General features: G+C 39.9%; 2 protein-coding genes across 2 annotated transcripts; one reads left to right on the top strand and one right to left on the bottom strand.

Annotated features, from left to right (window-relative positions):
• Nucleotides 1–1376: 1376 nt before the first annotated feature.
• On the bottom strand, nucleotides 1377–16043 carry LOC306846237 (calponin-3-like). The gene is made up of 7 exons (XM_079379462.1): nucleotides 15741–16043; nucleotides 8689–8810; nucleotides 7034–7100; nucleotides 6773–6910; nucleotides 6564–6680; nucleotides 6283–6429; nucleotides 1377–2226 (listed from the first exon to the last, which is right to left on the bottom strand). The coding sequence occupies exons 1-7, from the start codon at nucleotides 15795–15797 to the stop codon at nucleotides 1879–1881; spliced, it is 996 nt and encodes a 331-aa protein (XP_079235588.1). The 5' UTR covers nucleotides 15798–16043; the 3' UTR covers nucleotides 1377–1878.
• A 2858-nt stretch (nucleotides 16044–18901) lies between these two features.
• Nucleotides 18902–20726, top strand: LOC306846492 (TLC domain-containing protein 4-B-like; the record flags this gene model as incomplete). Its single annotated transcript, XM_079379926.1, has 6 exons — nucleotides 18902–19062; nucleotides 19179–19268; nucleotides 19426–19484; nucleotides 20067–20161; nucleotides 20244–20317; nucleotides 20408–20726. The coding sequence occupies exons 1-6, from the start codon at nucleotides 18908–18910 to the stop codon at nucleotides 20724–20726; spliced, it is 792 nt and encodes a 263-aa protein (XP_079236052.1). The 5' UTR covers nucleotides 18902–18907.
• Between the last annotated feature and the right edge of the window lie 1770 nt (nucleotides 20727–22496).

The raw sequence follows: 22496 nt of genomic DNA, 5'->3' as shown, positions 1-22496 counted from the left end.
ACTGCTGAAGCAGGTTGCCTTAACAAATTTTCTTGGGTAAACAGCTTTGTGAGAGAACAAATATTTTGCTAGAGAACAAGTTTCTCGGGGGTAACAAAGGTTTTGCGAAAGTGCATAAAGTATCTCAAAGAGGGATGCATACTTTGGCGAGAGAAAAATCTCATTTTTTTCCATGAGGGGCTATACTCTATATTCAACGCATTTAAAGAGTTGATGTATCTACTTTTTAGCCAGTGCATTAAGTGAGAATAACAAAAAATGGCCTTTGCTTAGTCCACTTACTTTACCCAGATTTTAACATTACTAATAAGTTAGAACTTAATTGTACACTAAAACCAGCAGGATGTGACCATGTGGTCGTCATCAAAAAAGCAACATACCCCATTGCACTACTCACCCTCATGTTGTATGACCGACTTTTTTTTTTCCGTGGAATGCTAAAGATGATATTTTGAGGAACCAGTTTTGATTACCATTGGAAAAAAATATTCCACAGAAGTCTGTCAAAGAATTTAAAATTTTGATAAAGCTGGACAGGGAGCACAACAGCAGTACATTTTGGTAAAAATTCTCAACAGCACACTTGGAAAACCACTAACTACTCTGTAATACTCAAGCTCTTCCCAAAGCAGGTAGCAGCTTTGGAACTGCTTATGTGAAGTCACATTTGATACAAAGAGAACGTTGCTAGGGGAAACCGGTGCTGTTCGGTCTAATTGAGTGCTGCATTATCAGAGCCAAATTCCACAGGCACACAAAGCAGGGATTATTCCCCGTCAGGGGTGTTTGCGGGAAGAGGTGGGGGTTTGCTGCTTTTCTCACGAACCCTTTACACCGGCCAGTCCTTGTCCTCCAAGCATCATGACTGCTCTGAGATCAGCCAGACTGTGCTAGATGTGTTCTCACTCTACAGCTCTGTTTCCCTCTCCTTGCTGACATCATTCAGACTCGCTCATGCCCCTTTGTCCAAACGCAAGGGCTCATCTTTTCCAGGATGGATTAAGATATAAATCTGGTGGAGCTGGTGAATGGCAAATTCATCTGATAAAAAAATAAAATGAAAGCACAGAACAAAAATTAATGTAAATATACAAATGTCTTGAAATGTGTGAGAAAACACTTACATTTAGCAGACGCTTTTATCCAAAGCAGCTTACAAATGAAGACAACAGAAGCAATCAAAACCAACAAAAGAGCAACAATATGCAAGCGCTATGAGAAGTATCAGTTAGCCTAACGCAGTACATGTAGCAAGTTTTTTTTTTTTTTTTTTTAAATGAAAGAAAACAAGTAGAATAGAAAAAAGCTAGTTTTTCTAGGTAGAACCTACTGATGAGCCTGAAAGACATTGATTTAATCAGAATGACAACAGACTTGACTGAAAAATTAAAAACTTTATTTAAAAAAAAAAAAAAAAAAAAAAGCCATTCAACAGGACTGAGGTCTCTATTGAGTATTACTGGCAATAAATACAAGACAGTTGAGAAGAGGGGGATTGATCAAAAAGATGAGTTGGTCTAAACATACATAAAATGACTTAAAGAGCAGGAAGTAAAAAAATATATATACTTCGCTTAAAAAACAAAAATCACCACCACCACAATCAGAGATTGTAGTAATATGCCATGAATGGCATTTGACAAACACACTGCCTCTCGAACCCATCTTGACTTTTAAAAAGGGCAAAACAATACTATAGACTATAGTCTATTGTCTAACTAATAAAATACTGTATTATTAGAGGACCGATGATATAGGAAACACTCCTCTTAACATACGTTTCTCTCGTGTATAAAAAGGCTAGCGAGAGGAAAAAAAAAAACTCGCTCCGTTTATGTGAGGATCCAAAAATATTCATCTGTGCTGTAAGCTTGCAGTTTAATAGTCAATGCCGTGGTCATAGTGGGCTCTGTATTCCTCGTGGTAGTCTGCCTGGTACTCGTCTTGATATTCTCCTTGGTATTCAGCCTGGTAGTCGGTGTCGCTGATCTCAGAGCCGTTGGTGCCGGTGCCCTGGCTGCCATTGCTGTGGATGGTGGGTTCGGTGGAGGAGGCACAGTATTTGGGGTCGTATATCTGTCTGCCCAGCCCGTACACGCTCATGCCCTTCTGAGAGGCCACCTTGTTGGTGCCCATCTGCAGCGAGATGGTGGAGTTGTCATGTGGCTGGACAGCCACTTTCTGGTCAAAAATATCCCTCCTGGTGCCGGGGGCCAACATGCCAGCCTGAGGAAGAAGAAAGGATGAATACAGTGAAAACTAAAGTTGGGAATCCAATGCCTAAAATGTCTTAAGGTGTGTCCAACCGTGCTCCCAGATGGACAATGTCCCACAGAGTTTAATTCCATCCCAATTAAAACACACCAGAACCAGGTAACTAAGCATCACTATAATCTTCTAGGCAAGTACAATATCTCACAGAAGTGAGTACACCCCTCACATTTTTGTAAATATTTTTATATTTTTTCATGTGACAACACTGAAGAAATGACACTTTGCTACAATGTAAAGTAGTGAGTGTCCAGCTTGTATAACAGTGTAAATTTGCAGTCCCCTCAAAATAACAACACATAGCCATTAATGTCTAAAACGCTGGCCACAAAAGTGAGTACACCCCTAAGTGAAAATGTCCAAATTGGGCCCAATTAGCCCTTTTCTCTCCCCGGTGTCATGCGACTCGTTAGTGTTACAAGGTCTCAGGTGTGAATGGAGAGCGGGTGTTAAATTTGGTGTTATCGCTCTCACTCTCTAATACTGGTCACTGGAAGTTCAACAAGGCACCTCATGGCAAAGAACTCTCTGAGAATCTGAAAAAAAGAATTGTTGCTCTACATAAAGATGGCGTAGGCTATAAGAAGATTGCCAAGACCCTGAAACTGAGCTGCAGCACGGTGGCCAAGACCATACAGCGGTCTAACAGGACAGGTTCCACTCAGAACAGGCCTCACCATGGTCGACCAAAGAAGTTGACATTTACATTTACATTTAGTCATTTGGCAGACGCTTTTATCCAAAGCGACTTACAATTGGGGAATACAAAAAGCGATTCATCTTGAAGAGGCAGTCAGACAGAGGAAGTGCTCGTAACACCAAGTCTCAGTCATTGTTCAAATAAGTACAAACTAGTAGGTGGAGAGAAAGATAGAGGGAATTTTTTTTTTTTTTTTTTTTTAAGTTTAGGATGAAGTCAAGTACTGCCGAAAGAGATGAGTTTTCAGTTGTTGCTTGAAGGTTGCCAGAGATCCGGCGTTCCGGATAGGGGTGGGAAGATTATTCCACCAGCCAGGAATGGTGAACGAGAATGTTCTGGAGAGTGATTTTGAGCCTCTCTGTGATGGTACCACAAGGCGTCGCTCACTAGCAGATCTCAAACTTCTGGAGGGGATGTAGGTTCGTAATAGTGAGTGGAAGTAGGAGGGTGCAGAGCCTGTGGTAGATCTGTACGCAAGCATCAGTGTCTTGAACTGGATGCGAGCTGCCACTGGTAGCCAGTGCAAGGAGATGAAGAGTGGTGTAACATGCGCTCTTTTGGGCTCGTTGAAGATCAGTCGTGCCGCTGCATTCTGAATCATTTGTAGAGGTTTGATTGCGTTTGATGGCAGACCAGCCAGAAGAGCATTGCAGTAGTCCAGTCTAGAAACAACCAGGGCCTGGACAAGAAGTTGCGCAGCATGCTCTGTCAGAAAGGGCCTGATCTTTCTGATGTTGTGTAGTGCAAACCTGCAGGAACGAGCAGTCTTTGCAATGTGCTCTTTGAAGGTCAGCTGGTCATCAAAGATTACACCAAGATTTCTGACCGAAGTTGATGGGGTAATCATTGATGAGCCGAACTGAATCGTGAAGTCATGCCGTAGAGTCGGAGTGGCAGGGAAGACCAGAAGTTCCGTCTTTGCCAGGTTGAGCTGTAGGTGATGTTCTTTCATCCACGCCGAGATGTCCGCCAGGCAGCCTGAGATCCGTGCAGCTACCGTTGAGTTGAGTGCACATGCTCAGCATCATATCCAGCGGTTGTGTTTGGGAAAGACAAATTGGTCTGCATGGCTGTCGTCCCAGAAGGAAGACTCTTCTAAAGATGATGCACAAGAAAGCCCACAAACAGTTTGCTGAAGACAAGCAGACTAAGGACATGGATTACTAGAGCCATGTCCTGTGGTCTCATGAGACCAAGATAAACTTATTTGATTCAGATGGTGTCAAGTGTGTGTGGCGGCAACCAGGTGAGGAGTACAAAGACAAGTGTGTCTTGCCTACAGTCAAGCATGGTGGTGGCAGTGTCATGGTCTGGGGCTGCACGAGTGCTGCCGGCACTGGGGAGCTACAGTTCATTGATGGAACCATGAATGCCAACATGTACTGTGACATACTGAAGTAGAGGTCTGCACGGGCTTTAAACTGAAGCCCGAACCCGGCCCGTACCCGCGATCATTTAACCCGACAAATACATTTACATGTTAAGCCCGAACCCGACCCCGTTAACCTCAAAACATAACATGCTAAATGGGGGATATTTAGCATAAAAAAAAAAAATGTATTGTCAGAATGTCGTCTCTCAGTTGTTGAATTTCACACAGACGTTGCCACAACGTAAATGTGTTTGCTCAGTCCGATCTCATGAAAGTGCGAATACCACGAATTGTATCTGTAGTGCTTATGATACGCAGTTTTCGCGTGCATATGATACGCACTTTATGGGGTGTAATAGGCACGCACTCCGCACCCCTAGTCCTAACCAAGGGGTTTACAGTACGTAGCATATGCATGCAAAAAACATTTTTGGTGTATAAATGGCACTAGAAATTAATTTGTGGTATAGATACGCACTTTCATGAGATCGTGTTTCATAATCTGCTACTGGGCCCTCTGTCAAATTTTAAAACCCAGTGTGGCCCTTGAGCCAAAAAGTTTGCCCACCCCTGGGCTACACAGACCACAGACACACAGGTAGAGCCTGTGTGTCTGTGGTCTGTGTAGCAGATGCACATTGCACATCTGCGCACGCAACTTTCTCTCTCACGCGTGCCGGTCACCACAACACAGCAAGCAGGCAAAGCACACGGCACGCAAACTATATATAGCCTATTTAGTTTTTCTTAGTTATAAACCCGAACCGAACCCGACGCTGTTCAATAAACATTAACAGACTTCTATACTGAAGCACAGACTGGGCCGCAGGGCAGTATTCTAACATGATAACGACCCCAAACACACCTCCAAGACGACCACTACCTTGCTAAAGAAGCTGAGGGTAAAGGTGATGGACTGGTCAAGCATGTCTCCAGACCTAAACCCTACTGAGCATCTGTGGGGCATCCTCAAACGGAAGGTGGAGGAGCGCAAGGTCTCTAACATGCACCAGCTCCATGATGGAGTGGAAGGAGTGGAAGAGGACTCCAGTGACAACCTGTGAAGCTCTGGTGAACTCCATTGCCCAAGAGGGTTAAGACAGTGCTGGAAAATAATGGTGGCCACACAAAATTTTAACACTATGGGCCAATTTGGACATTTTCACTTAGGGGTGTACTCACTTTTGTGGCCAGCGGTTTAGACATTAATGGCTGTGTGTTGAGTTATTTTGAGGGGACAGCAAATTTACACTGTTATACAAGCTGTACACTCACTACTTTACAAAGTGTCATTTCTTCAGTGTTGTCACATGAAAAGATATAAAATATTTACAAAAATGTGAGGGGTGTACTCGCTTCTGTGAGATACTGTATGTTTGGAGTAGGAAGGAGCAGAACGTTGGCCCATTAGGAGCAGGATAGAACAGCTTTGTCCAATGGCCTGGTCTCTTTAGCGATCCTTCTGCGAAATTTTGTGGTCAAAGTAGGTCCACTGCCAATAGTGTAGCAATGCAACTCGCACATTCCTCATGTAAAATTAAAGACTTGCATAGATTCCTATTCAGATGACCGTATTTTGTCACTGTACAGAGGTATACGTGACCACACTGTTACTTTTAAAAGGTTACCCTTTACACACTCATGTATGTATGTGAACAAATTAGATCAAATCTAAACTAAATCTGTTCATCATATTAAGCAATCGTATCTCTTGATAAGACTGAATAAACCGTTCGATTCTAATTACAAATGCCATTCTGACTTTAGACCTAAGTTTTAGTTACCTGGACTTTCAGGAGAGGACCAGAAACCTTTCAGATTTAATTACAAACATCTTAGTTTGCTTTTCAAAGAGGAAGTCTTATGGGTTTAGAATGGCATGAGGTAAATGACAAAATTGAAGTTTTTGGGTGTACTATTCCTTTAAATACACACTCACCTGGCTTGCTCCTTTATTAGTGCCCATCTGCAGGCTGATTGTGGTTTGGTCAAAAGGCTTGTCTGCTTGAGTCTTTGGGTCATACAGATGTCTCCTGGTGCCATAAGCGGTCATCCCAGCCTGACTAGCGCATTTATTTGTCCCCATCTATCCATTGAGAAAACAAAGGATATGCATCAATATACAAAGCATGAGCGACGGGAATCTTACTGAAGACATCCCAAGAAAAAAAATGGTTTAAAAAGGTTTCCTAAAGCAACACCACATAGGACATTCCTCACCTGCAGTCCAATCACACATTGACCAGCCTTCAATTTCTCATCATCAAACTTGCGGGTTTGTTTGTCCGCATACTTTATGCCAATGTCAACTTTTGTGTCCATACCTTTCGTTTTTGCCTTTGAATGGAAGAACGAAAGTTGCGTTATACCGCAAACTCCAAATCCAAACATCCTTCATCTCCATTCAAAAAGTCTTGCACAAAACTTACCATGCTGGCCAAAGCAAGAAGTGTGGTCTGGACTTGAGTCATGTTCCCGTTCTCAAACAGATCGTTGGCCTCAAAAATGTCGTTAGGCTTCAGGCCATAAGCAAGAATGGCTTTGATGAAGTTGCCCAGGTTCTCAAGCTTTATAGAAAAGAATAAGACAAGTGGCTTTGCTATTGTATTTTTACATTAGGAATAAAACGGACTTGAAATGGAAAAAAAAAACCACTGAAACAATGCAATACATAAACGGGTCTTCCTTACCTTGTGCCAGTTAAGTTTGGAGTGGTTGATTTTCTTAATGGATCCAGGCTGAAGTTTATTAATGAGCCTATGAGAAAGACCAAATATTACAATCTTCTAGGAGAGACTCAACTTACACTACATGGTCTGATTTTGCAGTGCACACTTATTACCATTCAAGTGTTTAGGGTCAGTAAATTTAATTTGTTTCGTCCAGAAGAATATTAATATTAAATACAGTTGAGGTTTACATCCCCCTTTCAGAAGCTGCAAAATGTTATTTTACCAAAATAAGATGGATCATACAAAATGCATGTTATTGTTTATTTAGTACTGAATAGATTCAACTGAGGGACTCATATGCAACTATTACAGAAGGTTCAAATGCTTACTGATGCTACAGAAGGATTATTTAGGTCAAAATAAGAAAAATGTACACATCTCCATTCTGTTCAAAGGTTTTCACCCCCCGGCTCTTAATGCATGGTTTTTCCCTCTGGAGCATTAGTGAGACTTTGAACCTTCTGTAATAGTTGCATACGAGTCCCTCGGTTGTCCTCAGTGTGAAAAGATGGATCTCAATAATACAGTCATTGTTGGAAAGGGTTAAAAATGCAAAAAAGGCTGGAAAAAACAAAGAATTTGTGGGACCTGAAGGATTTTTCTGAAGAACAGCAGGTAGTTCAACTTTTCAGGACAAACAAGGGACTCACAAAACTTTTGAACATGGTAATTTTTATAAATTCAACGATTATTTCCACTTGTGTCAGTACTAAATAAACAATGACATGCATTTTGTATGATCCCTCTTATTTAGGTAAAATTAACATTTTGTAGATTCTAAAAGGGGGATGTAAACTTTTGACCTCAACTGTATTTAACGTTTACAACATTGATAATAAGGAATGTTTCTTGAGCTGCAAATCAGCATAATGGAATAATTTCTGAATCATGTGACACTGACGACTGGAGTAATGACTGCTGAAAATTCAGCTTTGCCATCACAAAAATATATTTAGTAAATAAATTGATAAATTCTAAAATGTTTTCAAATAGAAAACAGGTTATTTGAAATTGTAACAATCTTTAACAATATAACAGTTTTTATTGCATTTTTGATCAAATAATTGCATTCTTTGCAAGCATAAAAGATTTCTTTAAAAAAAAATTTCTTCCCATTAAAAGGCTCTAAAGCATTGGTCTCAAACTCAATTCCTGGAGGGCCGCAGCTCTGCACAGTTTAGCGCCAACCAGCTCCAAATCACACCTGCTTGGAAGTTTCTAGTGATCCTGAAGAGCTTGATTAGGGTTGGAGCTAAACTGTGCAGAGTTGCAGCCCTCCAGGAATTGAGTTTGAGACCAATGCTCTAAAGGAACATTGTGGAAAGTTTTCTTAAGGGCAACGGCAAACAAAAGAAGGTGTGGACACCAGACTAGATGGTTATGAGCAACACAGTTTAAGCTTGGCAGAACTTCTTTGTTGTTATTTTTTTGGGTCTCATGCCTGAATATTAAAATCACCCCACATTTTGGCATGTTGTCGGGTTACAATAAACAAGACAAAAGGTTACAGGTGGGCTGAAAGTCATTATTTAGAGCCAAACAAACACTCAGCCATCTGCGTTCCAATGTTTTGAGCTCTAATCAAGCTGAAACACACATGCTCATCGACTCACTCGCACAGTATGACACCATCTTTCAATCCCATCTGGAAATTTTCTCCGATTGGCATGCCCGTTACATCCTCAATCCAGTACTTCAGCTCCTCCTCCTTCTGCAGGTCGTACTTTTGAGCAATCTACAAGGACCAGAAAGAGAGACTGAAAACTCTTGCTTCCATAAACAGTTGCTCCATATGTAATCCATGGCCTGCCATACAAAGACACATTTATTCCAACAGGTCTCAATTCTTTCCTCAAAGTAAATTTGGGGGTTTTAGAATCGGTACGAGTCTGTCATATTTCAATTGCACACCTTTTTCCACTTACATGATATAATGCAGCATTTCCCAGTCCCCAGTCCAGCCCTCTCTGCATATTCCGTATGCATCTCTTATCACGTACGACATTTGTTCTATTCGACCGCAAGTGCCCTGTGAAGTGGACATCACAGTATAAACGAGTGTATGTGTTCCATTCAAAGTGTATTAAAGTGTGCGCAGCGCAAATCCGTGAATGAATGTTCCGAAGTGAAGTAAACTTCAATGGATTTCCCCTGCTCAGGGAAGTAGGGAGCAATGAACACTGTGTAGGGATCATATCAATTAATGCAAGTAACTCTCTTCCAACGAGCTGTTTATCTGAATCAGGAGTGTTAACTAAAATATGCATGTCTCTTAGGCTATGTCCACACGGAGACGGGTTTCTCCGTATCCAATCTTTTTTTTTTTTTGCCTTAAATTCCGTAAACACGGAGTCGTCTCTGGAAATATCTGCGTCCACACGGAATCACTGAAACCGACTGAAAACGATGTAGTACACATGCCAGACCAATATGTGGCGCTGTAATTCTGCCACAGAGATACACAAAAAAACAGAGAGGAAGACTTGGACCATGTGCGTAAACCTTGCGCGCTGAATATAAACTAACACACAAAGCAGAAGATTTTGCTTTAATAAAACTAATGAGCTCAGTAGGTTCTGCAGCACGAACACAGGCACGTAGTCTGACATTGTTGTTGTTGCTGTTATGTGACGTAGCGATGTCTGATTAGGGGCGAGACGTGGGCTGATGACGTCATCGTTTCAGAAAATATACGGATTCGCAGTCCACACGAAAACAACGTTTTCAAATTTATCCACTCTGGGACCCGGTTTCAAAAATGATCGGTTTCACTCTTCGAAAACGCCGGTTTCGTGTGGACGAAACGCCTATACGGTAAAAAATTTATGTGTATACAGAGAAACCCGTCTTCGTGTGGACGGGGCCTTCGTTAACACACCTGATTCAGATAACCAGCTCGTTAGAAGAGAGCTACTTGCATGAATTGATATGATCCCGACACAGTACGGGCAGGGCTTGGGTTTGAGTTTGGGAACAGCTGATATAATGAAAAGTCACAGATATGTTCACTGGTGAACCTGTAACTGAGAACATGTGCATTCAACTCACATGGAAACTTTTGCATAGTTTCAATTCATGAATTCATAAACGTCCAAAACAAAGGGGTTTTGAGCATGCAGGTATTGCCTTGTTTTAAGGTTAGCTTTGGAAACCATCTCCTCCATCTCTGGGTATTTTGTACAATACTAGAGCCAAGTGCAGTAAGATGGACAGGAAATTACAAAGCATTGCCCCATCTTTGAAAGCAGATCCAGACACCTGTAAGACCCCATTACTGCCATTCAGCAAACAGAAATATTGAAAGAGCTTATCTTGTCTGCAAAAAATCTATTTACACATTGTTAGAGGTTATGTTCAAATAATGTATAAATAAAAATAATGTATAAATGAAATCAAGTCACTTCATGTTTGACTAAAAAGGTAGCCCTTCCTTTCATTGTCACTTTAAGGTTAATTTTTTTCCAACAGGTCTGGTCTTGAATCAATTGTAAATGGGTTGTAAAACATATTCCATCAACCAAACAAATGAGGATTGGCTGCTAACTTCAACTGAATGTCTGATGATCCAAAGAGGTGACAGGTTGGAGCATGTCTGTTTTACTGACAATTCTGTTGTACCCTTTAAGAAATGTATGACAATTGGGAAGTTTCCTTTGTATAACAATTTTTACAGACCTTAACATTCATAAAAATACACTTTCAAAAAGGCACAAAGCTTTGACTGGCCATTTTAAATATTCTTCATTATAAGTGGACAAAGAGCATAACAGTGGCCGCCCCTTGATTCAAGAGGCATGTTTTTCCATTCATTTTCTCCACAGCCATTTCAATCAATTCTTTAATAAACTGTTCAAAGCCATGAACCAAACCAATAAACTATAACACTACAAACTTTGATTTAAGGTAAAAAGAAAGAACACTTAAAAAGTGCAAAAAGATGTTACTGCGGAACACTAATAACTCCACTGATTTTAATAAATAATAAATTGATTATTTGGTTGCAGCCAAACTCTTTTGCCTTCATTTCCATGGCAACAGCGATTTCTCAAATTGGTGGTTTACTAGTAGTTCTTTAATGGGATTTCGGCAATTAAACTTTTTACATTTTAGAATTTAAATCTTTATCCATTCTTCTTCGAAATCATTTTCTCCAAAATGAAAACGAGAGGGATTTTCACTTTGGGTACGCAGCTGTTGTGCTCTACATCCTGTTGCGATCTTTTACTTCAGCTGTCTGTCAACATTAGGACAACAGGAAATGGGTCTGTGACAGAAACAACGGCAAATCAGATGGCCTTCCACGTGTCACTGTGAGTACAGCCATCATTCTTTAAAGCTCTCCTGGTAGATATAATTGAACAACAGATGGATGACAAGCAGAACTTGAATTGAGACCATATGCCCCTTTATTAAAGTGCTATTGTAAAGTCTCCTTAAACAGGAAAAAAAAAAAAAAAAAAAAAAAAAAGAGCGATAGTCATCACTTATCACACAATGCCTCAGGTGTCAGAGTTAACAATGTGGACATCCTTCAACACTACAGCAAAACACAACATGCACTGAAAACAAACCTCACCAGAGCAGGACAAAGCTGAACAGTCAACCTGGGGTGCGTTTCCCAAAAGCATCGTTAACTAACTATGGTGGTAAGTCCCATTGAACTCTATTGATAACGACATAACTTGCAACCATAGTTGCTTTTGGGAAACGCACCCCTGTATGTTTTCTCCCATATCACTTTACAACAAAACTACCCTTGAGAGCTGACGGACATCCTGTGCCTTTATATGTTGCTTTTCACAGCAACCCCAAAGAATTTCCAATCAATCTAAAATTAAATAATTTTCAAATATCTGTGTATAAATTATTTGCTAATGTATTTGTAATAACTTGTTATTCTTGCATCAAAAGCCATTTATGACAGTGTAAAGATAGCAAATCAGATTACTTTTGCATATAAAAATGAGAGATGCCCAAAATCCAGGTGGCATATTGGTTATCAGACATTAATGCTTTTAGGTTTACTATATTAGTCAATATTGGAAAATTATTTATGCTCATTTTCCCTAATTTCACATTTAAAATTACTTTTGTATCATCTAACGTACTTAACACTAATGTAATCTACAGAAAATCTCAATTAACCTTCATCTTTCATACTGTACTTTATAATGTTGTGATGCCAAAATTCACTTGGCGCATTTAAAAGCAGATAGATTCTAGTATATTTATTTTTCATTGAATTAGACAATGTTGTGGAACCGTTATAATGGACATAAAAATATTTATTGGCATTGGCCATGTTTAATTCAGGTGCACCCCGAGTTAAAGTATCTTCTCAACTTTTCATATTACTCAGAGTTTTCAGAGGACTCAAGCAACAGAACCATTACAATGGAAGAGAGAAATGACTTTAAAGCAACAGTATTCACCAGAGAGTATTTGCTAGAATAAAACAAGATATTTAATAATATAAAGGGCCAACAAAAAGTGTGGAGGCCCAAAAGGAGGTTCGAAAACCACATGCAGCAGCTGAGCGCAGATTCTCCTATGAATCTCTCTGTGTCCTTTATCATCTCTGGGTGCTCTGCTACTAGACATCGGTGGCGTCTTCACATCCAACTGTCCACTTGCAATTTCCTGCACAATAGAGCTTGTTCCTGAATGTGTACATACTCTGACTTTCAGATAGAGCACATCGGCCCAGAGCAGAGTGTGAACTTCCTGAAGACAAAACAGGGAGAACATCTGTATTTGGCCATGTGAGAACAACATGTTGGGAGTTCTGCTGGCCTTATGGACAAAGTCATGTGGAGGGCAAAAACAGTGCATAATAAAAAGAGAGAAACACAGGAAGAACATACAGTACAGTATATTCAGCCAGAGCTACAGAGAGAAAGGATCCTGTCTAAAATCCAGTAACACTTGCTGGAGGAAAGAGCTCTAAAAAAAGATCTAATGCTGTGAGAGGACTTGGTGAACAGCACAGCTGTTTCTGCTGATCAATTAATTACCCTGTTGCTCTGGAAATGTCTAGTAGACCAAATAATGTGGCAGCGAGGTCTCAGATGTATATACAGACTACAAGATATGTTTGGAGAACAACTGGTTTGTATGACCACTAGTCCACTCCATATTGAAACATTGAAAAGCAAGGAGAACAGTCTACTCATTTACAAGCCTAGCTATGAATTTACACTACAGTTCAAATCATTTTGATAAACTATTGGCTTTAATTAGTAAGGGTGCAATAAACTGAGCAAAAGTTACAGCAAAGATACATGTTAGATGTAAGATTTCTATTTCAAATAAATGACTATTCAAAGAAACCTGAAAAACATGAATCTTGGTTTCCACAAAAATATCAAGCAGCACAACCGTTTTCAACATTGATAAGAATAAGATTTTTTTCTTGAGTAGCAAATCAGCATATTTTAATGATTCATGAAGGATTATGTGACACTAAAGACTGGAGTAATGATGAAAATTCAGCTTTACATTTCAGAAATAAATTTTAAATATTAAAACAAAAACAATGTGTCACTAAGATACTTTATAATTTTTATGTACTGTACAATATATTCTACATATTTAAATTAAAACATGACTGCAAATTAGTAAATTGTGATTTCAAAAGTTGACAATAAAACAATTAATGAAAAATGGTACAAAATCTGAGAAATTCCTGCCAAGTCATACAATCAAGTAACTGTCAAGTATTAAATATGAGTTTAAGTAAACTACCTTCAAACACACACAAAATATAATGTCAGTAATTGAGCGTCCTACAGTAAGCTCTCTTCAGATATATGCATGGCCCAGTTGAAATGCTAATGAAAGTCAGCTGGGGTGAAGTGTCCTCTCACCTCTGCAGATGGCACAGGATTCAAGAAAGCGTCACCCCACTGCAGTTTACATTGTTTATCCACCCTCCCACTCATTCTGACTAAACACACACTCACTCTCTCTCACACAGACACACACACACTCTTCATGAGATACATAGTGTGATGGGAATACTGCTGAATAGACTTAAAGTGACCAACCGCAGACACTAGAGGGATGTGTTTTCTGTGTGCTTTTCGATGTGATAAGCAATTAAGACAATGAGGAAGCTTGTAGTCTAATGGTTAAAGATCTCTGCTAATAAACAGGCAGCAGGTTCAAGCCCAGGTGTGTGAATGTAGAATTGATGTCCTTGAGCAACACCATTCATCTCAGGTGCGCCAGATGGACTGTCATTAGTATCTTATAGGTCACTTTGCATGGGGGAAAACCATAGGGCTTTAAATAAAAATACTATACTTCCTAGAGCAGGGGTGCCCAAACTCGGTCCTGGAGGGCCGGTGTCCTGCAGACTTTAGCTCCAGCTTGCCTCAATACACCTGCTGGGACGTTTCTAGTATGCCTAGTAAGAGCTTGATTAGCTGGTTCAGGTGTGTTTAATTGGGGTTGGAGCTAAACTCTGCAGGACATCGGCCCTCCAGGACCGAGTTTGGGCACCCCTGTCCTAGAGCGATAGGCTATGTTTGGGGCCTACAGTTTTACAGACTTTTTATGTAATAAGTTTGCTACTTTTGTGACAATGCACAGAAATTATAAAAAAAATAAAAGAAAATCAGTCACTGCAGATGGGGCACATTGCATTCAGAAGAAGAAAAGCCTCAGTGTGAGGTTTTAACCCTCTTTTCCTGAGAAAAAAAACCCGTGTGTACACTATTAACAGTCCGTTTGACAACGAACCATTATGTTCCCACAGAGGTACTATAGAGGTTTTGACTAAGAAAGTAGGTTAAATTCACTTATACAGCCATACTAGTTTACGAAACTACGTTTAAAAAAAAAAAAAAAAAACAGATACTGCACGCGCATCACATCGACTAGTTTCCATAACACATTTCCACACAAAGCAGCACAAATTACATCGCTAACATCATTAAACCTTTATTATACACACACTGTCGCTTATTTAGGCTGATAGTGTGATTGTTTAATTGGTTTTACTGGTGTTTGAGTTTCTCTGAATAGAGAGCGGCAGCCTCGCTGCTTTCTCTCAAACTGGAGCTCCACCCAGAACTCAACAAAAGACCCCATGACCCACCAGGCAAGCTTTATCAGCCAGAATAAAACACGGTAAACTTCATTTGGAGTGAGAGAATGTCAGGTTTTGTAACTTGAAATTGACAAACAGCATCTCAACATGGCGTGAAAAGCGAAACATAAAACAATTAATGAGTTTCATTCATTGATTAGTGCAACATGAAACATGGATTATTTCCTACTTTCTACGTGCAGAAGAGCGTTTGTCTTTTATAAGCAATAAATGAGTAGTAAAGCAAAAGGATGCATCGACCCTAAAACTAAACTCTTAGAAGTATCAAAATCACAGGAATCAGGTGAAAAGGAAACAATGTCTTTCCCTGAAAACCTACAGAAACAGCGCATTTGGCCATCAGAAGTACGTTTAGTACTAAATTATGAGGCATTTTTGTTTCTCAACAGGTCTGAAATGCTAGGCAGTTCATTCTAAAGTGAAACAGTTAACTTAGACTTTCATGCATTTGAATCCATGCGTTTCAGTGCAATGCAAAAACATAAACGCCATTTCGTCGTTTAACTGGCGTTGAAGTAGGCTACACAAACTATAGAATCATTCAAACCTTACCTTACTTCTCACTTCAGCAGATAAACCATATGCAGGGCCCTTGTTGAACTGAGTCATTGTCTTTTAATTCACGTCGATTCGAACTAAAGAAATAATCAGAAATCCCCCCGGTTTCTAATTCGGCTTCTCTTGTTCGAGAAAAGATGCTTTCCACAGATGCGTGAGTTTAGGCTAAACAAATATGACTGCTGAGCAGATGCACTGAACTCTTTCTCTTCAGCGAAGTACTTAAAGAGCAGCAGAAGGTCTGCTGAGGTTGAGTGCTTTACGAAGTCTACTAAGGCGAAGACTTAAATTATGAATATTAATTAGGTTGCGTGACGCAACATAGTGTACCTTCCTGATTGGCTAAAATGCAGATGTTTGTGGCGCTAGTGAAATGGCTAAGGTGGAAGTTTAGCTTGTGAATATTAAGAAGATTGCGTGTTGAACGCTACAGGAAGGTTACCAAGCAACGTCAGCGTTGAAGCCCTGTTCATGATGGTACTTTTATTAATACCTGTGGTCAAAACAATATAATATCATTAATAGTGAATTTATTATCACCGTGTGCATATTTGGGATTTTTAACACATGCTTAAAATATCTGAAGGTGGAGGCCTTGATTTTATACAAAGAAAAAAAAAAAATATATATATATTTTTTTGGAGTTCAGTCTCCTCACCATGTGTTTCCTGACCCTGTGTCCCGAGACACTGCTGTCCATTAACAGTAAACAACAATAAAGACTCAATGCCAGAAAGAATTCATCCAAGATATTAAGCAAATTCCTCTCACCTTTTAAAATCATCCTTGGTCATTTTTGGGTTCAGCATCCAATGCCACATCATGTTATACTATAATTACTGTTATCATCATCTGAAATGTCTTTCACTTCTGAATACGAAAAATGTGTCAGTGCAGACATACAAAACTGTTTTCAGCCCCCATGATTATAATGATAATGGGAAGTACCATCATGCTTCAAGACTTGCAATAAATTAAAGTCAAGTCAAAACATGCATTCTAATGATATATGGCTCATGTTTAGCCCATCACTATAGTGATCAAACAAAGAAACTGTCGGAAAACAAGGTGTTTGCCATTGTAAGTGATTGTTCCCAGACTTTTAGTTTAAGACAGGAAAAGCACAAGACCTATTTCCACTTCATAACAGTATGTGGTTAACCCAGAGTAATACTTTACTACTAATATTTGAATATGGGTTAGTATCGCATTTCAGTAATGTATGGAAGCCCATTTCCACCACATAAGAAAAAAAAACATGCTTTGGTAAATCATAATTATGAAAAAATTTCTGTCATAATTTAGTTTTTATAAAACTTTTTATCTCGTAATTGCAGCCTTTTGCGCCTTAATTATGATTATGATTTTCTTATGTGGATGAAATGGGCTTTCATTGTAACAGAAGAGCATTTGGCAACAGTTATAAATGGAATAATATGTTTAAACTCATTATAGTACCTTATCAGGATATGTTTGCAGTTTTCCAGTAAATCAACGTTACACGAAAACCATTCATATTTCACTCAATGAGACATGAAAAGGGATGTTTTGTCAGTAACATAAATTCCCCATGTTCCTGTGTCTCCAGTAAAAAGTGTCTGGAGTGTTAATTTCACTTAGTCTCTGCAGCAAGCACTGAGTTTGCTATTTGTTTCCATTGTCCTATTATGTAACCCAGAGCTGATAGTGAGAAAAATATATTCTATTGCAATGCACATTTAGGTACAACATCCATTTTATTTTCCATGAGCAGAAATCTTCTGGGGCGAATGGTTCATCAAACAGGAATGCCTTGCTCCATCCCTGAGGCACAACATGCAGAGGGACTCAACAACAACAACAACAACAACAACTGTGCTTTAGAGGGCGATGGGAGGTTATTACCTGAAGCTGTAGGGCGAGACTAACCACTCTGCCCTAAATTTGCTCCATTATGCCTCTAAATACAAGAGACCCCCAGAGTGTTACTGTCGGAGTTATTTTAAATTAGGTTAGGGTTTATTTTGTTTGGTAATAGATCTGGTTTAAGATGAAGGTCAGGCTGAGGATTCAGGAAATTGAGGACAACAGTGCTGCCCTTGCTAAATATACAACACTCATTTACCAATAGTATCCTTGTTCGGACTTTATCAACCACCCTCTCATGGTCTAACACAAGCTCTTTTGCTACCATGAAGAGAAAAAAGTTAGCCAATTGCAATTGGACGTCTCACTCCATCTAGTGGTTCCTTTATGCCATGAAGTTAATTTAGGATTCAAAGATAAAAAATTACACGAGAAGGCACTTACTGAGTTAATATGGAGAGTGGAGAGAGAGAAGGCTGTTGGATTTGCATTCGCAATCTCTCCGCCATCCTCCCCTAGATGAACACCTGAGATCACAGATCTCTGAAACCCTGTATTTATCCTCGTGTCCAGCTGTGTTCATGCACACTCTCCATGACCAGTTCAACATGGGCCTTTCATAACGGAAAGGGTAAGTCTGATCATGCATTATATGTTGACTTAATTATTTTTTAAAGATGCGTGCAGTCATTTCATAGTCACCAAGCTTGATGCGTTTTTCAAGGGTACGAGGACAAAGCAGGGGAGTGGTCGTGTCCCAGTGGACCATAACAATGCCACATTGATCACACGCATTGATTTCCTGCTGTTTCATTTCGATCGGTGTCCATACTGCAGAAATGCCGGAGTAGCATGTACACGCTCCCCTCAGCCAGCATAGACGTTATTGTATGCAGCACAAACCCACACAATCAGCTGTTTCCTATGGGACGCCAAGATCTCTGGGACTTGGATGCATTTTAGACTACACAAAAGCCACACGTAGCTCCTATAAATCACGGATGGAGCAATCTGAGACGTGTATGAATCGGCTGACCTCTGGATGGCTGTGTCAGCAGTCAGCACACATGCAAATGCTTCTGTATACTGGGGGATTTGGCAGTAGAGAGGTACTGCGGCAGCTCAGGTGATGACTGGGGCTTTTATGCTCGCAACTAGTCTGGAGTAAGAAACATTTGATTTTGTTAAAGAGTGCTTGTGGGGTGGTGGGGGATCATAATGTGTCGGGCTGGGGGGTTCGTCAATGGGAGAGTTATTGCTGAAACGTTCACCGCCGTCTTGTACTCGTCTCTTTCTTTCTCTAGGGCTCAGCAGGCATGGAGCCTCTCAGCCTGCAGGTGCTGGTGGTTGTAACAGGGAGCTTCTTGGGCTTCCAGTGGCTGTTCCACAGAGGTAGCCCTTGGGTGTCTGAGAAGTTCTGCGAAGGCTTCCTGAGGCTCAGCCCTACACAAAGGACAGAGTGGAACTCCAGGTATCAGATTTATCTTCTAAAAGCATGTGTTTGATTATGCACTCTTAGCTAAAGTTGGAAGATCTATAAACTCTCACTGTTGTGTGTGTGTGTTTTTTTTTTTCTCTCTCTCAAAGGGCTGTCTCAACAGTACACGCCTTGGTTGTCGGACTTTTCTGTCTCTACATATATATCTTTGATGAACCTATCCAGAAAGACCCAGTCTGGTGAGGATCTGAAGATGCAATCCATTACAAATGTGGTGGCACAAATTGTTATGCAACAGTGCGGTTTCTGTCTAGAATTACAGTCTGGACTTGATGTTTTTGGTGGTCTCATAAACACTATATTTTTTCATATCTAACCTCTAATTTGTGTTTACAGGGGAGATGCCACACTGGTGAAGCTAAATGTGGCCATTACCTCAGGCTACCTTATCTCAGGTGGGTGGAGGGCTAAGGATGTGATGCTATATCTATTAACTGATGCAAAAGTTCATACACATGGTTTGAATACATTTCTTGCATGATGGGCGTTTTTGTCATATTGAATTAAAATTTATTTTAATTTATACTTCAGAGTAATCATTTATTATTATTTCTTCATCAAAATATATAAAAACATTAATTGCTTTTTATCTTTCAATGTGAATATTATAAACATTTATTGTTAAATACATATATGATATATATATATATATATATATATATATATATATATATATATATATATATATATATATATATATATATATAAATTAAAATTGAGGTATAAAGTAAATACAATTGTCCTGATATCAAAGAAAAAAGGCTGCATTAAAAAGTGGAAAAGGAAATCATATTTAGTGTTTTGTCATGATATTTTAATATTACATAGAGTGAAACCGTTTCACTGCTTCTTTAATTAGTAATTAATGATTTTTGTAAATACACTTTTATTGATTGTAAATATTGATTAAGATGTGTACATGTAGTTAAGGTCAAATGAAAATTTGTTTTTGCTTTTAACTTGATGGAAATTTTCAGATCTCCTGCTCATGTTTACTTCATGGGAGTCTATTGGAGAGAAATATTTTGTCATACATCATTTTGCTGCTCTCTATGCATACTACTATGTGCTGGTAAGTTGTTTTCAGCTGGTCTGGTGTACTGTTACTTCCTCAAGATCTCCAAGGTAATTTTGTGCTTCTTTTATTTCTGCAGAGTCAAGGGATATTGCCTTACTTTGCTAATTTCCGCCTGCTTTCAGAATTCTCCACCCCCTTTGTGAACCAACGGTAAGTATGACATAAAATCCATCTAAAAGCATTCAATGCAACTGTTACATGAGCTCATTTTCTAATTGCATTATTTTGTATGTATTTCAGTTGGTTTTTTCATATGTTGGGCCACCACAAACTTTCCAAACCAAGTCTGGTTAATGGTGTCGCCATGGCATTTACATTCTTCTTGGTGAGGATCGCAGTCATTCCAGGCTACTACAGCCATATGTACTCGGTCTTTGGTACGGATGACTTCTACCGGTTACCTCTGGGGGGCCGCAGTGCCTGGGTTATTTCCAGCGTGTCTTTGGATGTCATGAATATCATGTGGATGCGCAGAATCATCCGCGGATGTCTCAAAGTCCTTCGCTCGGCCTGGTTGAGGAAAACCGGAACTGAGAAGGAAACTAGAAAGACAGACTGACATGGAGATACAGACAGAAAATGAACACATCAGCACAAAAATCTTCCATCTCGTTCATGTCCAACCTGATGGTGGAGTGCAAATGCCGTATATGTTTTGTTATTCCTGCTGCTGTAATGCTGTGGCATCATAGTTTTGAGAAACCATTTATTGTTTTAATAATGACAGACATGATGTCATCTTCAAATATGGGATCAACTGGAGGAATTCAATCACAGGCGCTCCTTTTCGTTTTAAGAAATCAGGTGATTAAGAGGCATGAAACTGATCACATGTACAATCAGGACAACAGTTGTGGTTGCACTATTTATTATAAAGCTGCTATTATGATCAACCAACTTGCCTTTATGAATGCAATTAACAAAGCAACAGCACATCTGAACTTCCACAAAGATACACAGTGTGTGCCTGTAGACCATGATAAACAACTTGATTACAATATGGATAGGGTTATGCAAATAGAGGAAATGGCCATTACAAATGTAGAGGAAATGATAAATGGATGGGTGAAAGTTCCTGCCTTTGCAGCTCAGCAGTGCAGGATATTATAGTCAAGAAACCATGCATGTCTACATGTAATTATTGCATATATGGAGAACATTATGTATGGAGAGTATTATACACTCACCTAAAGGATTATTAGGAACACCTGTTCAATTTCTCATTAATGCAATTATCTAATCAACCAATCACATGGCAGTTGCTTCAATGCATTTAGGGGTGTGGTCCTGGTCAAGACAATCTCCTGAACTCCAAACTGAATGTCAGAATGGAAAAGAAAGGTGATTTAAGCAATTTTGAGCGTGGCATGGTTGTTGGTGCCAGACAGGCCGGTCTGAGTATTTCACAATCTGCTCAGTTACTGGGATTTTCATGCACAACCATTTCTAGGGTTTACAAAGAATGGTGTGAAAAGGGAAAAACATCCAGTATGCGGCAGTCCTGTGGGCGAAAATGCCTTGTTGATGCTAGAGGTCAGAGGAGAATGGGCCGACTGATTCAAGCTGATAGAAGAGCAACTTTGACTGAAATAACCACTCGTTACAACCGAGGTATGCAGCAAAGCATTTGTGAAGCCACAACACGCACAACCTTGAGGCAGATGGGCTACAACAGCAGAAGACCCCACCGGGTACCACTCATCTCCACTACAAATAGGAAAAAAGAGGCTACAATTTGCACGAGCTCACCAAAATTGGACGGTTGAAGACTGGAAAAATGTTGCCTGGTCTGATGAGTCTCGATTTCTGTTGAGACATTCAGATGGTAGAGTCAGAATTTGGCGTAAACAGAATGAGAACATGGATCCATCATGCCTTGTTACCACTGTGCAGGCTGGTGGTGGTGGTGTAAGGTGTGGGGGATGTTTTCTTGGCACACTTTAGACACTTTAGGCCCCTTAGTGCCAGTTGGGCATCGTTTAAATGCCACGGCCTACCTGAGCATTGTTTCTGACCATGTCCATCCCTTTATGACCACCATGTACCCATCCTCTGATGGCTACTTCCAGCAGGATAATGCACCATGTCACAAAGCTCGAATCATTTCAAATTGGTTTCTTGAACATGACAATGAGTTCACTGTACTAAAATGGCCCCCACAGTCACCAGATCTCAACCCAATAGAGCATCTTTGGGATGTGGTGGAACGGGAGCTTCGTGCCCTGGATGTGCATCCCACAAATCTCCATCAACTGCAAGATGCTATCCTATAAATATGGGCCAACATTTCTAAAGAATGCTTTCAGCACCTTGTTGAATCAATGCCACG

The sequence above is a fragment of the Barbus barbus genome, assembly GCF_936440315.1.
Source record: "Barbus barbus genome assembly, chromosome: 26".
In the NCBI taxonomy this organism is placed as follows: Eukaryota; Metazoa; Chordata; class Actinopteri; order Cypriniformes; family Cyprinidae; genus Barbus; species Barbus barbus.
Note: the sequence above shows the minus strand (reverse complement) of the source record. Positions and strands in the feature narration are given on the sequence as shown.

Bases quoted from the DNA above. Each gene is read 5' to 3' on its own strand.
- LOC306846237 (XM_079379462.1), bottom strand. From the start codon at position 15,797: ATGACTCAGTTCAACAAGGGCCCTGCATATGGTTTATCTGCTGAAGTG. The intron at 8,811-15,740 runs GTAAGGTTTGAA...TGGTCCTTGTAG, and splicing joins CTGCTGAAGTGAGAAGTAAG to ATTGCTCAAAAGTACGACCT. The intron at 2,227-6,282 runs GTGAGTGTGTAT...CTTCTTCCTCAG, and splicing joins CTAATAAAGGAGCAAGCCAG to GCTGGCATGTTGGCCCCCGG.